At 31.5% G+C, this 19745-nt stretch overlaps 1 protein-coding gene and 1 long non-coding RNA gene across 2 annotated transcripts; one reads left to right on the top strand and one right to left on the bottom strand.

Annotated features, from left to right (window-relative positions):
• The first annotated feature begins 6209 nt into the window (after nt 1-6209).
• On the top strand, nt 6210-10114 carry LOC106303840 (probable receptor-like serine/threonine-protein kinase At5g57670). The gene is made up of 7 exons (XM_013740180.1): nt 6210-6686; nt 6763-7023; nt 7174-7331; nt 7469-7548; nt 7643-7778; nt 8099-8248; nt 9810-10114. Exons 1-7 carry the CDS (start codon nt 6491-6493, stop codon nt 9993-9995), a joined length of 1167 nt encoding a protein of 388 aa, XP_013595634.1. The 5' UTR covers nt 6210-6490; the 3' UTR covers nt 9996-10114.
• Nucleotides 10115-18151: 8037 nt separating this feature from the next.
• LOC106304492 lies at nt 18152-19037 on the bottom strand. The gene is made up of 2 exons (XR_001262757.1): nt 18451-19037; nt 18152-18298 (listed from the first exon to the last, which is right to left on the bottom strand). It is a non-coding gene; the product is annotated as an uncharacterized LOC106304492 (long non-coding RNA).
• Between the last annotated feature and the right edge of the window lie 708 nt (nt 19038-19745).

Below are 19745 nucleotides of genomic sequence, written 5' to 3'. Positions count from 1 at the left end.
TTAAACTCTTTATTTACGTGATAAAAAAAACAAAATATTTTGTTTTTATAGAACCATCATTTTCACAGCAAAAATGGAATTATTATTATTATTATTATTATTATTATTATTGTTATTATTATTATTATTATTATTATTGTTTGTTTGCGTTTTGTTTTACATTTAAAATGTTTAGTATACATGTTTATATGTCAAAATATTATTTACAATAAAATATAGAGAAATGACTTGTAATGACTCTAATCATTCATGTTATTACTAGACTAACTCTTATAATTTTGTAATTACTAGAAGAATACATATATCAAGCAAATGTACCCAAAACACCTTGTCTAATATATTTTTTTTAATAGAACCTCTCTTTTTCTCAATATGGGAGAAAACAGATGCTTCATCTCAATCATATTCTGATTCACCTAGATAACCCTAAATTGATGTCCTCTTCGTCACGTCCACCTCTGCCTGCACTTTCTCCGTCATCTCTACCTCAGGTCTGCGATCACCTCCCTCACCTTCTCCAACTACTTCTGTAGCGATTCGTAAACCACACAATCATCATTGGAGATCTCTAAATCTCTTTACAAGATAACCTTTGAATCTGTAAGTCACGAATCTTTGGTAATCCAATTAATTTTGTCATCTGGTTAATTATCTCCTGAAAAACAAAAGCCTTTCAAATTTGGGTTTTATTGATTTGACGTTAACAAAGGTTCCTATTTTTTCTTAATAGAGAGCTTAGCTAATGATCATCGTATAGCGTTTTGGTCCAAATATTGGAATTGAATTTTGTGTGAAAAAAGAGAAAAAAAAATGGAATTGAATTTTGTACTTTTGCAGAAGCAAAAACTTAACACGTGACGTGGGTGAATCGAGAGTCTCCGAGGGAGCCTTATCCGATCAATTACTGTCTCACTCATTCTCCATCTGCTCGATGAAGATGTCTTGCTTGGTCTCATTAACTTGCTCATTCGTCCCCTTCGACACAAGTCTGACTCGGCCAACTCATTCCTTCATTATCTTATCGATAGTTGAAAGTTTTCAAAAAAGAATCATTTACGTATGTACCAAAGTCAAGACTTGGCATTCGATAGATTATAGATAACTGTAAGAGTCTTCTTAAAGCTGTTATCTTTATAGGAAAGAAAAATAAAAAAATAAGCTAGGCTTACAGAAACCGTAAGCTCCAACTCGTGTTCTGAGAAATCAACTGCATAATTCTCATATATGATTTTTAGAAAATCCTCATAAATGAATTTTAGAAAATCCTCATATCTAGTTTCTTCGGCCGCAAGTAATTTACTATCTTGATCATTATCCACTTCAAATAACCATTTCTTTCTTTCAAATTTTCACTTTCCGCAGACGAAAATAATGTGATCCATATTTCTCCAAGTAAGAAAGATTGCAAACAAGTGATTAAACCACCATGAAAAGGGACAACTTGATAAGGAAGAAAAGATGGATGAAAGAGATGACGACAATTACCAAAAATTTATCTAATTATGATTGTAATTAACCTAAAAATAAACCATATTCGAAAATAATATAAACCGGGTCGAAATTGAACATTAAACTAAGTGTGGTTTACTTAAACCCATATTTCCGTCAACATATCTGCCACAACATAAATTAAAAAGTCTGCGACCACATAAAAAAAGTCTACCAACTATTTTAAATCGGTTATATAACTCTGCCATAAGAAAACAAGTCGAACGTAAGAAAATAAATCGGTTCATAAGAAAATAAGTTGACCACAAAAATTTACCATTTATAACAAATCTGCTACCTCATTTGCCAGACATATTATAAAAAAACTGTTTTATATTCAAATCGGACAATTAACTCTGCCGTGGAAACAAATCTGACGTTTCTACGAAAGTCTGACACCACTTTAACGGTAGGCTTTTTTTCTAAATAGATTTTATAAACAGACTTATTACTTGATATATTTATTTTTTTAAAAATAAATCTGCCGCCGACAAATGCTAAGGGTACTTTGGTAAATTTTTTTTTGTTATAATTATGAGCAAGGGCAATTTCGACCAGAAAAATATTCTAATAATTTTCAAAAAATATGAGTCATTCTAGTAATAACACAATAAATTTGTGTCATTTTAGTAAACTTCCCTAAAATATATTTTTTCATAGACAACCATCATTTTTCACTTGCAAACAATCAAGGGTTCCAACAATCAAACGAGTATTGTTTTTCTCGTTTGTTTTGCGTGCATTTTTTTCTCGAGAAAGGGCCTTTGCGTTTTACTTTTCCATTACTGGTTGGAGCATTTCCAAAAGACACTTTATAACTTCGAATATGAAGTTTTTTGTTCTCTAAAAAGAAACTTCAAAACTTTAAATTTGAAGTTTCATATTTTTATTTGCATTTTGGTCCATACAGTCACACATCACCTTTATGATTCATAAATATGTTCTCGTTTATTTTTTTAATCCTTAAAAAATTATATCTCATAAATATTTTAAATTTTGTTTACAGATTTTAAATTTTACACATAAAATTAAATAAAACTTTAAAATAAGATTTAAAATATTTTAAGCTAGATTTAGACAAATTTAGACAACAATAATATACAAAACTTAACAAAAAGATTTTAAAAAATTACATGAAGACATAACTATTACATAAATTTAAATATTATAACAACACTAATAGTCAGGTAAGTTTGATCCGGAACCTTCAAAATTTTCAAATATTGTCCAATTTTTTTTTGTGTAACTGGAGATGGTTGTTGTTGTTGTTGTTTTTGATGTCTTTTTCGTACAATTCTTTCTTGTTCATATCGAATATATTCACGAGTATTAATATAATCAAAAATAAATTAGTCTTTTAGCAATATTTCATGTTTCTCTTTTACTTTCTTGTTTCGATCTGATGTATTTACAAGAATCAATATTACTCGATTTAAACAACTTTTAGTTTGTAATCTACAAAGTAAAAATGAAGAGAGCCATTTTTACTTCGAAATGCACTAATAGATCATATATGAATTATGAAAATCATTTTATGAAATGATATGGTATTTTTGTTTGAAGTTTAATATTAATTAAGTTATTTTTATTTAAATTTTTTATATTTTAATAAAATATTTTATTAATTAATATTGTTGTAATATGTTTATATATGTGCTAGTTGCTTACAAAAGTCTTATGAATTTAAATTAGTTATGCCAAATATAAGGACAATATTATAAAATATAAATAGTTTTGAAGTTGAGTTTGAAGTTTTGGTTTTGGAGAAGAACACTTTTAAACTTCAAATATAGAGTTTTGGAAACTTCGGTTCCGTTTTGGAAGAAATAAGATGCTGGTAAAACAATATCAAATATATCATTTATTGCAACACGCACAAATTAAACTGTTCAATCAAACAAAGATCTAAACACCAATACCAATCAAAGCATAGCCCTTAGAACTTCAAAGTAATTTCAAAACAGATACATATATATATATATATATATAAAAGCCTACATAGACAAACAGAAGTTAAATAATGATTAATTCTAGTAGTAATTCTTTAGGATTGGCGCTAACATAACTGACGAGTGTTAGGCCAGAAGAGCGTTCGATTTGGACTACCTAACAATAGTTTCACTTAATTAAGTAAAATATGTTAGGCTTGACCTTTCACAATTTAAAGTGAGTTTTTAGAAGAATCCATTATATCAGTGTCAAAGTGGCATTTTCCTTGCTGCATTAATAATCTGACCTCAATTATTTGACAATACACCAATATAATAGCTAAACAACAAATACAAAATCTAAACGCTATAAAATCATTTAGAGTATGTTTCTATTGCAGGCTTTGTAGCAAAATAAGTTTAATATGGTATTATAAAATCATTTTTCCCTATCCAAAATAGATAATATGACCGGATATCTATAGTATATGTTGTACTTGTAATATATTACTTACTTTGACTTGATTCAAGATAGAAAATGATAACTAAATAATATTTCTCTGTTTCAAATTATAAATTCTTAAAAATTCACAGATTTAAAAATATATAAAAATATCTATTATAACCTTATTTAATTACTAATGTTTTAGTTTTTTCATTAAATAATATATATTATAAAGTTAAATAAAGAAAATAGCAATAACTACATAAAGAAAATTGAAACATATATTTTAAAATAAATTAAATTATAAAACATCTAATATTTAAAATCATAAATGAAGAGATGTATAAAATTTGGAGATATTACAAAATAAAATAGTAGCCGTTTTGGCATCCACCAATAAAATATAATATAGAAAAATTGCACCCAATAACTCAACAAAAAAAACAAAATTAACAAACTAACCAAAATCACTTTCTCTTTCTTCTTTTCTGATTTTATCTCTCTTTACTATCATTCTAAAAAAACTAATTTTAATTTTTGTTTTGGTTATTTCACAAATAACTTTTAAAATATATCTCCCTCTGGTATATTTTTGGAAAATACCAAAAAAGAAAGCAAAATCATCACCATCGTCTACTTTGTAATCATCATCACATTTTCCATAACCACACCCATCATTTGGATATACTGTAGTCCGTAATTTTAGATGTCAAACATGTAAAAACAATCTATTTTTCTATTGTACTATTGTATTTGATAATTTCATTTATAAAAAATTATACAATTTCATATGTTTCATTCAATTTATATCTCTTATACATAGAATTATTTTCAATATATAACATCATCTCTTGCACCAAAAATAAAAAAATAACATCGTCTCTTTCTTCGATTCACTATGTCGGTCACGACTACAATGGTAACCACAACCACCACTACAGCCATAGTAACCTCTTCTACAAAATACCATAGTTTCTTCTTCATTATGACTACCTTTCCTCCGTAACAACCACCGCCGTAGTCACCATGCATGCACTGACTACCATGCACTGTAGTCACCGCCAATGTCGTTGCGATAACCACCACTAGTGCAATAACCACCACCACTGCAGTACCAAATTCTATTAATTTTTTTGCTAAGGATCCACGGTTTAACATATCACAAGGGTATTAAACACTATTTTTTCCTTTATATTTTACATTAAAATAGAATAACTCTATTTAGATCTAACTCTATTATAGAGTTGGATTTGCTCCAATGGTTTATTCTATAATAGAGTTACACTATAATAGAGTAAAATATAAGGGAATGTTGTTTTTTTACTCCAAATATAGAAACAGAATCAACATTGTGGGCTGAGGCACAGATATTGAATGAGCAGAGGGTTATACCACCAATAGTAGCCACGATCCTGCCGTCAATTCCAGGAAGATGGTGTTTTGCGGATGGCTCATGGAAAGAGGGTGATACCTTTTCAAGACAAGGTTGGTATAGTACTTTAGAAAGATTTGATGGATTGTTGGGGGCAAGAAATGTTAGAGCTAGTCTCTCTCCTCTTCATGCGGAGATGGAAGCGCTACTCTGGGCAATGGTATGCATGAGGAATTTAAATCAATTTCAGGTTACGTTTGCAACAGATTGTTCTCAATTGGTGAAGATGGTTTCCACACCAGAGGAATAACCTGCTTTTGCAAATTATTTGGAAGATGTCAAGACCTTGAAAGAGAGTTTTACCCGATTAGAGATTATCTATGTACCACGAACGTAAAATACAAAGGCGGATAGACTAGCACGCAGTGTTAGGAAGCAGCTGTTTTTCGTCGTTCACATGGATGCAGATCACCCAGTTTAGTTTACAGAGTTAGTATGAGTCTGTAAAAGTCGATGACAAAAAAAAATATATATATAGAGTAAAAAACAATATTATTCTATATTTCACTCTATTATAGTGTATCTCTATTATTGAGTAAACCACTAGAGCAAAATCAACTCTATAATAGATTTACTCTATTTTAATTTAAAACATAGAGGAAAAAAATAGTTTTTCATTAGAAATGGTCTAAAAGGATAAAACCGGAAAAGAAAAGAAAAATGCTATAACACCTAATTATAAAATTAATGATGATATATTCTTAACATTTTATTACAAGTTTGTTATTTCACAAATTAACTCTATATTTATCACCCAACTTTAATTTTGCATAAAAGGACAAAAAAACAGAAAAAGAGAGAAAAGAATACACAAAGTAAATTTGAGAACATGGATATCCTCCAGCGGAGCTACCTTCCTTGTGAGAAAAAAAAAAGCATAAAACCCCCATTAAAGTCTCACCCACACAAAGTTCCTTCATCATTAAAGTTTCTAGACTTCATAATCCCCAAAACGCAAATCATCAAACGCTAAACGCGGAAACATATAACGCAAAACTCTGTTTTCGTTTACCTAATTCTCTGTGGACGCCCACACCGTAAACCTTCACCAACCCAAATTTAATTCTTCTGTGTTTTTTATTCACAAAGTACAAAAAAACAGACAGATAATAATATATCTCCTTCTCTTCTCTTCTTCTTCCTCCTCCTTCGCTCTGTGATTTAATACTGAAGTACATTCAAACCCCACAAAAGAAGATGAAGTACATTCGAAGCAACAGCTTGAAACGTCTCTTCTCCTTTAAACGACGCAGTTTCGACTCAGACTCTGAAAACTCAACTCCACACGCCAAATGCGTCGAGGGTTTTCAAGAAACAGAGCAGTTTCAAAGACCCAAGTGGAAATGTTTCTCCTTTGAAGAAATCTACGAGGCAACCAACGGTTTCAGCTCAGGTTCTGTCTCCAAACTCAAGAAACTCTCTATAATGTCTTATTTCACTAAAAAAGGGTTTGTCGTTTTTTTTTGCAGAGAACTTGGTAGGAAGAGGCGGATTTGCAGAGGTGTATAAAGGAGTTTTAGGTAAAAGTGGTGAAGAAATCGCAGTGAAGAGGATAACGACAGGAGGGAGAGAAGACGAGAGGAGAGAAAAAGAGTTTTTGATGGAGATTGGAACAATAGGACATGTCTCACATCCTAATGTCTTGTCTCTTCTTGGTTGTTGTATTGACAATGGCCTCTATCTTGTTTTCATCTTCTCTTCAAGAGGCTCAGTTGCTTCTCTTCTTCATGGTATATAATCCACAAGCCTTCTTTGGCAAAAACAAATTAAACTTTTATGAACATATAATGCTTTCATGAACATATTTTATGCAAAATCAAGATTTTCTGCTTTGTTGTTTTTGTTTGTTATAAGGATTTTTAATATTTTGTTTTATGTAGATTTGAATCAAGCACCATTAGAGTGGGAGACAAGGTATCAAATTGCTATTGGGACAGCAAAAGGGCTTCATTATTTACACAAAGGTTGTCAGAGAAGGATCATACATAGAGACATTAAATCCTCCAATGTTCTCTTAACCCAAGATTTTCAGCCACAGGTAATCTGTATATATTTTTTGTCTCTTCCTTCTTAATATTTTAACTGTTTCATTCTTATCTATAACTATTCTCCTTTTTATAATCTTCATTTAACAATAGTATTAAAAGAATAAAATAATTATCTCTGTGTATTTAGATATCTGATTTTGGTTTGGCAAAATGGCTGCCTTCTGAATGGTCTCACCATTCCATTGCTCCAATTGAAGGCACTTTTGGGTACTTTCTTACTTTATTTCCATATTTGAACTATATAACAAAGTGCATGTGTTTTGTTTTAACATGTTGATTAATCATTTTTGAATAAATACAGGCACTTAGCACCAGAGTACTACACACATGGGATTGTGGATGAGAAGACTGATGTTTTTGCTTTTGGAGTGTTCTTGCTTGAACTCATTTCTGGTAAAAGACCTGTTGATGCTTCCCACCAAAGCCTACATAGCTGGGTAAATCCAATTTAACCTGAATGTATTTACAATTTACCCGTTATTTTTATCGCATGATCCTTTTAAAGTGTTATTGCTCAAGGTTATGTCTTTTTCACTCGTTTCTGCAAAATATTTTTTTAACAATCAAACTTTATGAACTATGCATATACCCTAGCAAAAAAATACCATAACATTTAGATGGTAAAGGTTTTTTTCTTACACCCAATATTTTCACACCGAGAAATAATATACATCGTCAACCCTAACCAATCAGACCTTGATCATATTTTTCGTGTTATATAGTTCAATTCGTATTTAAATTTAAATATTTTAAATAGGCAAAAACCATAATAAAAGAGGGCGAGATTGAGAAGTTGGTGGATCCAAGGATCGAGGAGGACTTTGATATCAAACAGCTTCACCGCATCGCTTTTGCTGCGTCTCTCTGTATCAGACCATCGTCTCCATGTCGGCCTTCCATGATCGAGGTACGTTCATTATGCAATCATATAAAAGTTATTGGTTTTCTTTTTAAATATGTATATAATAGACATAGTTTTTAGTTTATTTGACATATCTGGTAGTTTCTTTTTCTTCCTCGAGAGCTTCATTTCTTTGTTTTCTTCCCTTGATTCAGTTTGTACTTTAGTTTTGGCAATAAAAGAATAATTGTATAGTGTATATATTTAATTTTCTTAAAAGCCAAATAAAGTTTTATAATTGGTTCATAGTGAGACGTAATATCGTGTCGATATTACTCAACGATTCGCTTTTCAGTTAGCTTATCGGCTGCGGGACTAAAAAGTGTCTTTGTTGTTCATATTGTGATACTGAATAAATCTTGACTTTGTAAAAAAAACTAAACTTAGTTTAATGCCGCATATACATATAACATATACATTTAATTTATATCTATCAATAAAGTTGTTTTTTAATTATTGAATAAGATACATGAACCTTTTATCAATTCAATAAAAAGAAGATAAGTAATACTCAGTGCCGGGCTTGACCCCAAACCCATGATACATTGGGATGGGGCCTACTTTGTGGTTTCATTTTATTTCTAAAAAAATTGTAAAATTGAATAAAAATGTAATACTTTTGTAGATTTAGTTAGAAAAAAATATCTAAACATATCAAAGTAATAAATATTATATTAATAAATCAATTAAGAAAATATAAAATACATATACTAAAACAAATAAAAGTCGTTTTAATCATTATTCATTTTCATAAATATATAATTACTATAATAAATTAAATTTTGTACTAAAAAATAGATATATATGTTATTTTTGAATGGGGCCTGGCAAAACTTAGGACCGGTACTGGTAATACTCCATCTGTTTTACAAAATAGACTTTCTAACGTTTTCACACATATTAATAAAACACATTAAACTACTATAATAAATATATTGTTTTCTGCAATTTTCAATCTTCAATATCTTTTAAACAATAGTAATTCAATAAAATCAATTAATTTTTTTGAAATTTACATTTTTTTATAGAAAACACAAAATACCTATCTTTTCGAAACAATCTTTTTTTCTAAAATATCTATTTTTTGAAACGGGGGAGTATATAATATATGAAAAGCTCCATTACCGACACCTAATTTTAGTTCCAGTCCCATACAAAACAAAACAAAACAAAACAAGCACTATGTTTTCTTCTTTTTTTTTTTCAGCAAAACAATATGTTCTCTAAAACAAGAGTTTTGTATTATCAGTGATTAAACAAGAAAAGTATTGATCTTATATATAATTAAAGAGGCTCGTTTACCAACATTAAACATTGATCTGTAATTCAATATCCAATAAAACAAAAAGAAATTATTAAACCAGATTTTCAACATCAAAACACAATATAATCGTACAATTTGTAGTTTATATGACTCAACCACATGCCAAGAACGTATTTACTGCATTGTTACAAGATTGGACTAGTTTATGTTCTTTTTCTTGGTCAAACTACTAAGCTATGTTCTTAATCACTATAATCTTTTCTTTTCTAATCAATGTTTGTCTTCGGATTTGTGGTACAATAGGTATTAGAAATACTACTGCAGGGAGAAGAAATAGAAAAAGAAAAATGGAAAATGGAAGAGGAAGAAGAAAAGAAAGAAGAGTTTTGGGGATTTGAAGATCTTGAGGATTGTGAATATGATTTTTCAATCTCACTTTCTCCTCCTGACTCGATTTCTAATCGAAGCTCTTCAAATCGTAGTAGCTAGATCATCTAAAATTAGTTTTAAAAACTTGAAATATCAATTTTGTTTCATTGTAAATTTTGCTTAGAGTTGTCTATTTCGTAATTTAAACACTTGTAGTATTCAATGAGGTGTTCTATTTATTTTTGGATGTCGACAGTTAAAAATATTTAAAGCTTTAAACCGAACTCTGTCCAGAGTTTCCAAACCCCATATAATCTAATATTCTGATATAACCTATTAATGGATAGAAGACTTTAAGAGTTAGGGTCCCATTGCATGCATTCAGTTAAAATGGTAGTAGTACTAATAAAGTGAAAACAATCATTTTGATATTTTCTATCAATTGTATTTTCAAGAATATTGTAAATTCAAATAATGTTTTATTATTCTGTTTACATTTGCAGGTTTCGGTGATTTTGATAATTATAACATAATAGCATGATTTTCTAAATTTAACTCATGTAAACACTAAATACATGAAAGTCTAAATGCGAAACAATATCACTAAACCCTAACAACATAGCAGATCAATACTCCTTCCATTTTACTAAGATAGATGTTTCAAAATATACTCCCATGTAACAATAAATGTCGTTTTATACATTTTGGGTTTATAATAACTTAATAAGTATTCTTTAGACTGGTTTTTGCATGATATCATTTTAATTTTTTTTAAAATTCATTTCCATATTTTTAATATATTATTTTGTTTAACATGGGACGAGACCCAACTAATTCTCAAGGGGGACAGTACCGACGTCTAGTTCAACCCCGGATTTTCTAATGAAGCAAGTGTGGCTCATCTTTGTCTCGCTTGTGGATTGGAACCCAGGACCGACGAACTTATGCCTTGTCCCAAGTTCTCCTTTCTCTAATATATATACATTTTTTTGGGTGTAAATATATATATATGTATATACATATATTGGAGACATCATAAAAATGTATTTTTTGGATAAAAAATAAAAAAGGTATTAGTACAAAAATGTGTATCCATCTGTTATCCTAAGTATTGACGTGTGGTTTGCAATCTACAACCATCTAAAACCAACATTTATTGTGTTTTGTGCTAAAAACTATGATGGTATAGAACGACGAGTTAGAATACAAACACTGACATTTATTATGTTTCGTGCTAAAAACTATGATGGAAATTGGAAACAAGAGAAGATTTATTTTTCTTTCTTGTAGTTACTCTTCTAAATTCTAAACAACGTTAGTGAAGGAACTCTTCAATGTGCGTACGAAATGGAACTATATTATTCAGATTATAAAAGATTCCAATATTTAGAAGGATTTATTTTTTAAAAAAAATATTTAGAAGGAGAAAAGCAGCCACTACAATTTACAGCCTCAACATTTCACAAGAACCATTGATTAAAACATCTGCATTCGACTTTTTCATTCCGATTTGCCTAAAAAAACATATACGAAGATAGATTTATGATCTAGATTGCCACGATTAAAAAATGTTAAAATTTTGCTAGTCACTCAATTTTCAACAATAAGAAGCAATTATTGTTTGATCAAAAAAAAAAAAGCAATTATTGTAAAAGTATAGTTTACACTCCTCCAAAACATTTTACCAAGGTGACTCTTATATTGTAAAGGAAAAAGTGTACTACTGAAAATAAGTACTTAGAACAAACGAGAAAAATTTACCTTGCAAGACACATTATGAGTTATCAATTACACATAAAGACACATTGGGTCAAGAGAACACTTTCTTATGCTCATTTGTCTGAATTGTCCTTCGACTAGAGAGAAGGTGTCGTAACATGTGTCAAAATTCTTTTCAATATTCTCTATAATTAGTTCCATTTAACTTTCACCTTTTGGTTTCATATTTCCTAATTCCCTAAACTCAATCTTGCCTCAATCTATCGTCATCTTCATCTCTCATCTTCCGTATCCTTCTAAATCTTCTTCTTCTTCACTAAATTTGTAGACTTTTTTATAATTCTAAATCACTAATTTCTGTTGTCGCTTTATCTTTCGCCGCTTTATGTTTTAAATCCGGAATTCATGGAAACCTCAGGTTGGGGCTAAGGAAAATCTGTTCTGAAATCTCAGATTGGGAGATTCCATATCTTCACCGAATATATCCAAGGTTTTGCTTCTAATTGAACTATGAGAATTTCATATACAGATTTATTTTTTTTCCTCTTTCATACTTGTTTCTAATTGATATACAAGAAGATAAGAAATAAATAAATTTTTGATTTTCTTCTTAAGCAGACAGCTAAGCCGATGTCTCTCCTGCAACATTTGATTCACATGTCGCCCATGCTTTTCATGTCCAACAATTTCCTTGTCCACAAATGGGCTATCCACAAAGCTGCCGTCCATGAATTTCATCTCCACCAAGCTCGTATCCATCCATCTTCTCCCCATCGTTCTCTTACCCACCAATTTCATATCCGCATCTCTCTTGTATATCAATTTTTGGATATGACTTAACTATGTATGTGAAGTAGCTATTATGTAAACAGTGGTATATTTTGAGTTAAGTGTGACTTCTCTCTGTTTGTAAGCAAATAAGGGTTTGGAAGATAGTCTCTTTTTGTTGCATCTGCTGCTAATGTTGTTCAGACATGAACTATGGAGTTCACTTCCAAGGTATTACTTTTATTACTCTGTTCTATCATGTGCTTGATTGGCCCATGTTGTATCCATTAACTATTGAAACAAATGTTAGATTTGAAGTTAGGTTGGTAGCTTCCATGTTTGGTATCTAATTGTCACTATACAAAAGTCTGGGACAGTTCACGATATTCAATATGCTGCTTAACTCCACAGATCTATCTCCCACAGTCCTCCTGTCCACGCCTTTATCAAAGGCATCCATGTACACACATCCCCTGTCCACAACTCGTCCATCTCCAACTTCGCAGTCAACACCTCTCTTGTCCACACACACGCCTAAACTAGGAAAAACTTTATCAATATATGTTTTGTATCAAGAACTACTTCATCAGTGTTAAATTTTTTTGAGCATATTTTCCTAAATGATTATTTGTTATTTTTCTCTTTTAAAGGAACTACATCAGTGTGTCTTTCTTTTCAATGTTATTGTTCTAAATGCTTAGTTGTTTTAGTAGATCTTGGCCATCATCTATACGAACCAACGTACACTTCCACATACACACCATCCATAACTAGCACCATCCATAACTCATTCTTTCACATTTCACATACACTTCCACATACGCACCATCCATAACTAACACCGTCCATCACTCATTCTTTCGAATTGCACCGTTACAATACATTCTATCAAATTGCATTGTCCACAATATATTGTCCACGATAGTGTGTCCACTTAAATCAGTTTTATATTTTATAAAAATTAAAATACGAATATGTTCAAATTGCACCGTCCACAACACATTGTCCACGACGCTCTGTCCACTTAATTCAATTTTAAATTTTATGATAAAATAAAATATCAAAATAAATATATACATATGGATCTCAAAACATAGAAGAAAAAAAATTATAATTTACTATATATATTATATATCAAATTTACATATCATAATACTAGATAATAACAAATAAAAACTATTGAAGGAAACCAAAATACTTTAAAAAAATCAAATTAAATATCTTTTTGTTTCTCATTCTTTTAATATTTATATATCCACAAACTTATGTCCACATCCACGGATCTATCCTCAACCGTTAGATCTTATGACTTAAAAACAGATATGACGTCTCCAGATCATTCACTTATACCTATATACCTACTTTTTTGTTTAAGCTTTTATCATTAATTGCAACAAGTCACAAACCTATTTATCTTACGGTTGGCTTCTACTTACACAAAGGAAATGTTATTTATGTCCTAAATAAAACAGCTGTCCACACAAAGTGTGTCAACTAGACAATGTGTCTCCAGACGCAAACAGAAGACAAAATGTGTCTTTTAATGTAAGCTTCTCAGTTAAATAACCACATAAAGTTTTATATATCCGTACTCTTTGTTTTTTAAATTTTATCTGTACATTATGAGATGCAATATCCTTAAATAAAAGGGTTTAAACAATCTGTAATTAAGATTGTCCAACCAAATTTAAGTCAATATTTTATCAAAGAATCTTCGAGATCACTGAATTCACCAATTGAGCATCCAGGCCCTCGGATTCCATTTGATGATCAGTGATTTGATCTAAAACCAATAACATTAATCATTGTATTTACATAATATGATCTTAATCATAATAATGCATTCTTGGATCAATACAATGATGTTAAATAAGTTCAGTGTGGATACTTGTTTGGTGGGTGACCATGCCAGGTGTACGGGACAGACAATTATCGTAGTGTCACTCTACATTTATTTAAAATTTACGATGCATTTATAATGATATAACAATACACATTTGATATTTCAAATCATCGTGACTGAGTTGAACTTGAGTGTTACAAAAGGTACACTTGGAATAAGATCTGTTAGTTTATTGTAATATACTGTATCTATTTGTTCGTATTAGTGTCAGCTTCGCCTAAGCCGGTGACCAGAAACATGACATAAATTATTTTTGCCACCGAAAAACACAAAGGTTTAAAAAGGTCGAAAATCAAGTAGTTTAGCTTTGTTCCGCTAAAAAGCTAGAGACTCGAAAATTCACAGCACAGATGAAGTATAATATGACGTTTGTGGATGTCCCCAGAGGAACAGTTTGTAAGTTTATAGTTATACGCAGTATATTTATAACTTTATAATTAAATGTATACCAAAACGTTTATAATTAATACATTTAACTACTTTTCTTTAAACGGAGGAAAAACACTCTTTCAAGCATTCAAGATATCATATACTCTTCGAAGATAAAATGTAATTGTTTAACAAAAAATTGTATGATTTTTTCGTATGGAATTTTGTTATGTTCTTTTTTTTTTGATAAAACAAGTAATTTGCAAAAACCTTTTTTCCAACCTCTCTCTACAAAGTCACCGTCAAATCTAGATATCGTTTCGGACCCTCCGGTTTCCGGCGATCTTGTCGGTGCCGTGAGGGACCCCCTGTTCATTTTCTTTCTCGGCCGGTGCTTCATCTTCGGTTCTAGTCTACCTTTTGTCTGATTGGTGTGGTGGTGCAGGGTTTCTCCGGCGTTCCGGTCTCGTCTGAAGGTGGCTTTGGGTGCGGCGGTCATGCATGTCCTGATCTTTAGAGGACGAGATCCGGATCCATGCTTCCTCTTGGCTGTGCAGTTCCTATCTATCTTTTGTGACCTCATGGGCTTCCGACAGTTAAACTGGAGGGAGAGGCGGTGAGTCGTTATGGCGAGTAGACTTTGGCGGAGCTTGAACTGCTGGGCCGATGAGTAAGCCCGCCGTTTGAGGACGACAGTTGGGTCTTGAAAGGGGTTTCGGCAGCGGCTGACAACGGCAACGGGAGGAGACGACCGGCTCGGCTCCAACATTCTTTTCCTCCCTCTCGATGAGTCTCTCCGTTCATAGTGCTCCACTTCGGTTTTCTTTCTCGGTTCGCTCGGTGCTGCGGCTTGGCTGGTGGGGTTTGTTCCGGTCCTTCTTCGTGTTTCTCCTCGCTTGGCCTTGTCGGAGTTCGTAATCGGCAAGTGTGTGCTTGCATCGGCGGCTTCGTTTCAAGTGGAGCTAAGGTTTGCGGAGGCTCTAGGGTTTGGGCCATTTTGTGGGCCAATCGGATTAGGTTTAACTAGTTTCGAGCCCATTAAGAGTTTTTTCATGGGCATGTAGTTGTTGTTTAATGTTTTTAAATTGCTGCATTTTTATGTAACAAAAAAATCCCAAAAATATTTAATACTAGGGGAGCTCAGCGCTACGAGCCGGATTTTGATGATAATATAAATTTAAATTAATTTTATGGTCTTGAGAAATAAAGTATTCGTCTAACGCATGCATCATTGTTCCTAAATTTATTTTAAAAGAAAATAAAATTCCAATATATGGATAATAATATATTAGCATTTTATATCACATTATTTTGTAACATTTTGTATTATATTTGTTGATTTTGAAATAATTTGTAATAATTAGATCTAATGTTCTTAGATTTTACGAAGAAAAATATGTATACTTGTAATAATTAGATATAGTGTGCTTTGACATTTTAGAAAGAGAGATATGTATACTATTGGGATACACTTCATTTAATTTTTGAGGATCCATTCAAAAGTTAAACGTGGATTACTTTTGTTACAATGAAACTATAGTGTGGTAAAGACCAAGCAAATATTATAATATGTAATCACATTTTTTTCTGGCCGAACTGCGATTCATTAAACTAAAAGCAAGTTTAGAGATAAGAGCGGTGAATTTACCACTGCATCAGCCTCTGCATTCAAAAATCTATGAATATTATAGAAAGATTAAGATTTAAAGAAGCTGCTGAATTGCTATCAAAGAAAATGTTGTTAATCTCTTTGGTGAGTCCTTATTTTGCAGCATTCTAACTAACACTTGCGAATTATACAATAGCGATACCTTAATATCAAGACACAAAAATGAAGAATATTTTTGTTTTTCATTAGGAAGAATATAATACCATAAAACATACACAAATGATATAATATTCTCTTATATCAGTCGATTTTGATTTAATTTCAATTGTCAGTTGTTTTAGATTCAAATGGTTGGTTATATGTTTTCGTAAATCTTTATTTACGTGTGAGTTTTCCTTATATACAGTATTATAATATTTAGAGCTGAATTGTGATTGACTAAATCGTATAATAATATAATTGTGATTCTCTGAATGAATATATTTTTTTTAATTTATACAGTGTAATTATGTCATCTATTATGATTATGTGCTGGAGTTATTAACACAAATGGTCACTTTCTTACTTTTTTTTACACTCAATATCACATTATGCTACTAACACACTTTTCAGTGGTTGAAGACTCATTTCTCCCTAGAAAAGCAAAACCACAGATGGGCATTTAAGTAAAATGATGTTTGTTTCTGGTTAGGCTGGTTAGATAAATTAAATATTTCTGGTTCGGTTGGTTGAAATAAAAAACATTAAACGTCTTCTTATCCTTGGTTTTTTTCTCCACCACATCTGAAGCTCGTGCACACCACCATGACTATGCCACTGTGGTCTCTCGAAGGTCACCTTGTCGGATTCTCTTGGCAACGTCGTCACCTGAAGACAAGCAACCCAGATTCAAGCTTCTTTCGCAGCATCTCTTCCTTCTCTGCCGCAGCTCTTCCATGTTCGTCTCAGTATGTGCTCTGCAATTGTCGTTGCTGCGACCTGAGCTCTCGCCGCTGAAACGTCCCCTCTTCTCCTGCTGGAAATCGGTTACATAAGCTTCTTTTCTCGGTTGTATATGAGAGGCAGATTGATGTGAGAAAGACATGAACTTTTTGTCCCTTTGTAAGTTCATGTCACAATCTGTGTGATTTCTTATAGTTTTAGGTTTTCTTTTGTTAATCCCAAAAGTATTATAGTTTACAAGTGGATTTAGGTCTGATCATTTTTGTAATCAGATTCATTGGGTTGTGATTTATAAACATAAGATTTTCAGAATTTGGGTTGATCATGATCATAAACATATGATCAAATTTTCATTTTCAGATACAATGAACTATCTTTTTGTTTAAGAATCATCTTGTTTCAGAATCAATTTATGGATTTATCTGATATTTTGTAAGATTTTTAGAACATGTACACTTCATATGATGTTTATGTGTACATCAACTTATATGATATCCATGTGTACACCACTTTTATGATGTGCATATCAATTTTATAAGATATCCATGTGTAGACAACTTTTATATGATATCCATATGTACATCATTCATTTATAAATATCCACTACATCACTAAAATGCATAAGGTTTTATAAACGAATGGTTTGAAAACAAACACAAAGGATTAATAAATTAAATCAACATGTATATAATTTTGTAATTCAAAGATACAAAGATGACACATTAAAATTAAGTACACATGTACAATGAGTCTGATGTACACATTGATCAGTAACACTTGATGGGTAGCATACATGAGCTAGTCTGTAGACTTGGATCAGGAGATAGGAATCTTATCTTCTACATGTAATGAAATCTCACAACCCCTCCAACAAAACCGTACAAGAGATACAAAAAATTCTAACTCGATATGAGATCCAGAGATGTCACTGTCCACATGTGCATCAGTTCACTTGTACACACCTGATAATTCTCAACACACACTTGCAACTTTGATGATTTACACAAGTCAAAAAACATTGTTATCTCTAAAATCTCAAGGTCATACAAAAGGAAGAAAGCTTTTGTTGGTTCAAAGCATGAAAATTCTACCAGCCAATGAGGTAAATGAAACCTAATAAGAAAGTGATGATTCAAGACTTGTGTCAATAAGTCGCTATGGAAGCATAGCCAATTACTAAAACAAGAAGAAGTGGAAGCTGGAGGTGAAGCCAAATGATATGTTATAGATGATAACACATGAAGCTGGGAAAGGGATGTGTTTACCGAGTACTCGAGACGATTCCCTATATGAAGGAGACATGGATTGTGGCGACTAAGCAGAGGAGGAAAACAAATATGACGACAGTAGCGACGAATAAAGCAGCTATTGAATTCATGTCCATCAGATTCCATTCTTGCTGAAACGAAAATTTTGAAATTTGGATTCAAATCACTAGGACTGAGTCACCACTGTAATTTGGATTCGCCGATGGGACTGTGAACAACGAGAATACACGGGGGCCAAAGTGTTATGAGCCGTAACATTTGCATCGAGTAGCAGCTTCTTTTTTTTTTGGACTGAACACAGCTCATCTTCCTTCCTTCACTCTTCTCCGTAATCAAGAATTTATCTATGCTTTCTCAATTTGAATCTGGAGAATGAGATATGAGAGAGGAGAGAGTTGAAATTAAATTTTAAAATACAAATAATATGTTTCCTCACAATCGACCATTCATTTCCTATCTTCATTAATTTGATTTCTTTTAACTGAGTCAACTCGGTAATTGGAGGCAGCTATAGAAGATTCACTTTGGTTCTGGTTTTAGGCGACTGAAAAATAATATAGATGAAGAGAGAGAGATATAAAGTGAAAAATAGAAACACGTTGTCTTTTAAATGATAAAGAAGAAGAGAAGAATAAGGAAGTGAATGGGAACCATCATGTGGTTTTGTTTTAGTTAGAAAAAGTAACGAAATTGAACAAAGAGTTATGAAAAAGTACGTTGGCAGAACAAAGTGACCCATGGTGTAATTAATAAGTGTAAATGTGCCCTATTATGTAAATGTTTCTATGTGGTGATGTTTTTTTTTGTAGAGTTGTTGTGTATTATGACATTCAATAACTGAAATATTTTAAATCTTACAAACCAGTATGGGTTAAAAAAATAGTGATTTATAGGAAAGATGATTTGATCAAGTTGTATTGAGGTAGAGATTAACACCGAAATATTTATAATTTAATCATAAATGTTTGGAATATAAACATTAATATTTTAATCTATAATAAAGATAATCCGGTCAAGATTTAGTTAAATATTATTTGATTATATGGTTCATCCTTAAGATGTTTGAGTTTAGATATGCTACATCCTCAATATAGATTTTTCGTTGCAGCTTTTGTTGTTGTCCTTTGCAAGAATACGTAACGTAAGTTCATAAAGCTTTTGTTTCAACTCTAAACTAAGATTGACACAGAGTTTCTCTTTCTCCTTATTGCAGTATAAACAATAACTTTACCAAAAGTATTCGCTTACCTCAGTTAACCTACTGGGTCTGCTCCAGCACAAGCTGCAATGTT

Source organism: Brassica oleracea, chromosome C7, assembly GCF_000695525.1.
Source record: "Brassica oleracea var. oleracea cultivar TO1000 chromosome C7, BOL, whole genome shotgun sequence".
Taxonomy (NCBI): domain Eukaryota; kingdom Viridiplantae; phylum Streptophyta; class Magnoliopsida; order Brassicales; family Brassicaceae; genus Brassica; species Brassica oleracea.
Note: the sequence above shows the minus strand (reverse complement) of the source record. Positions and strands in the feature narration are given on the sequence as shown.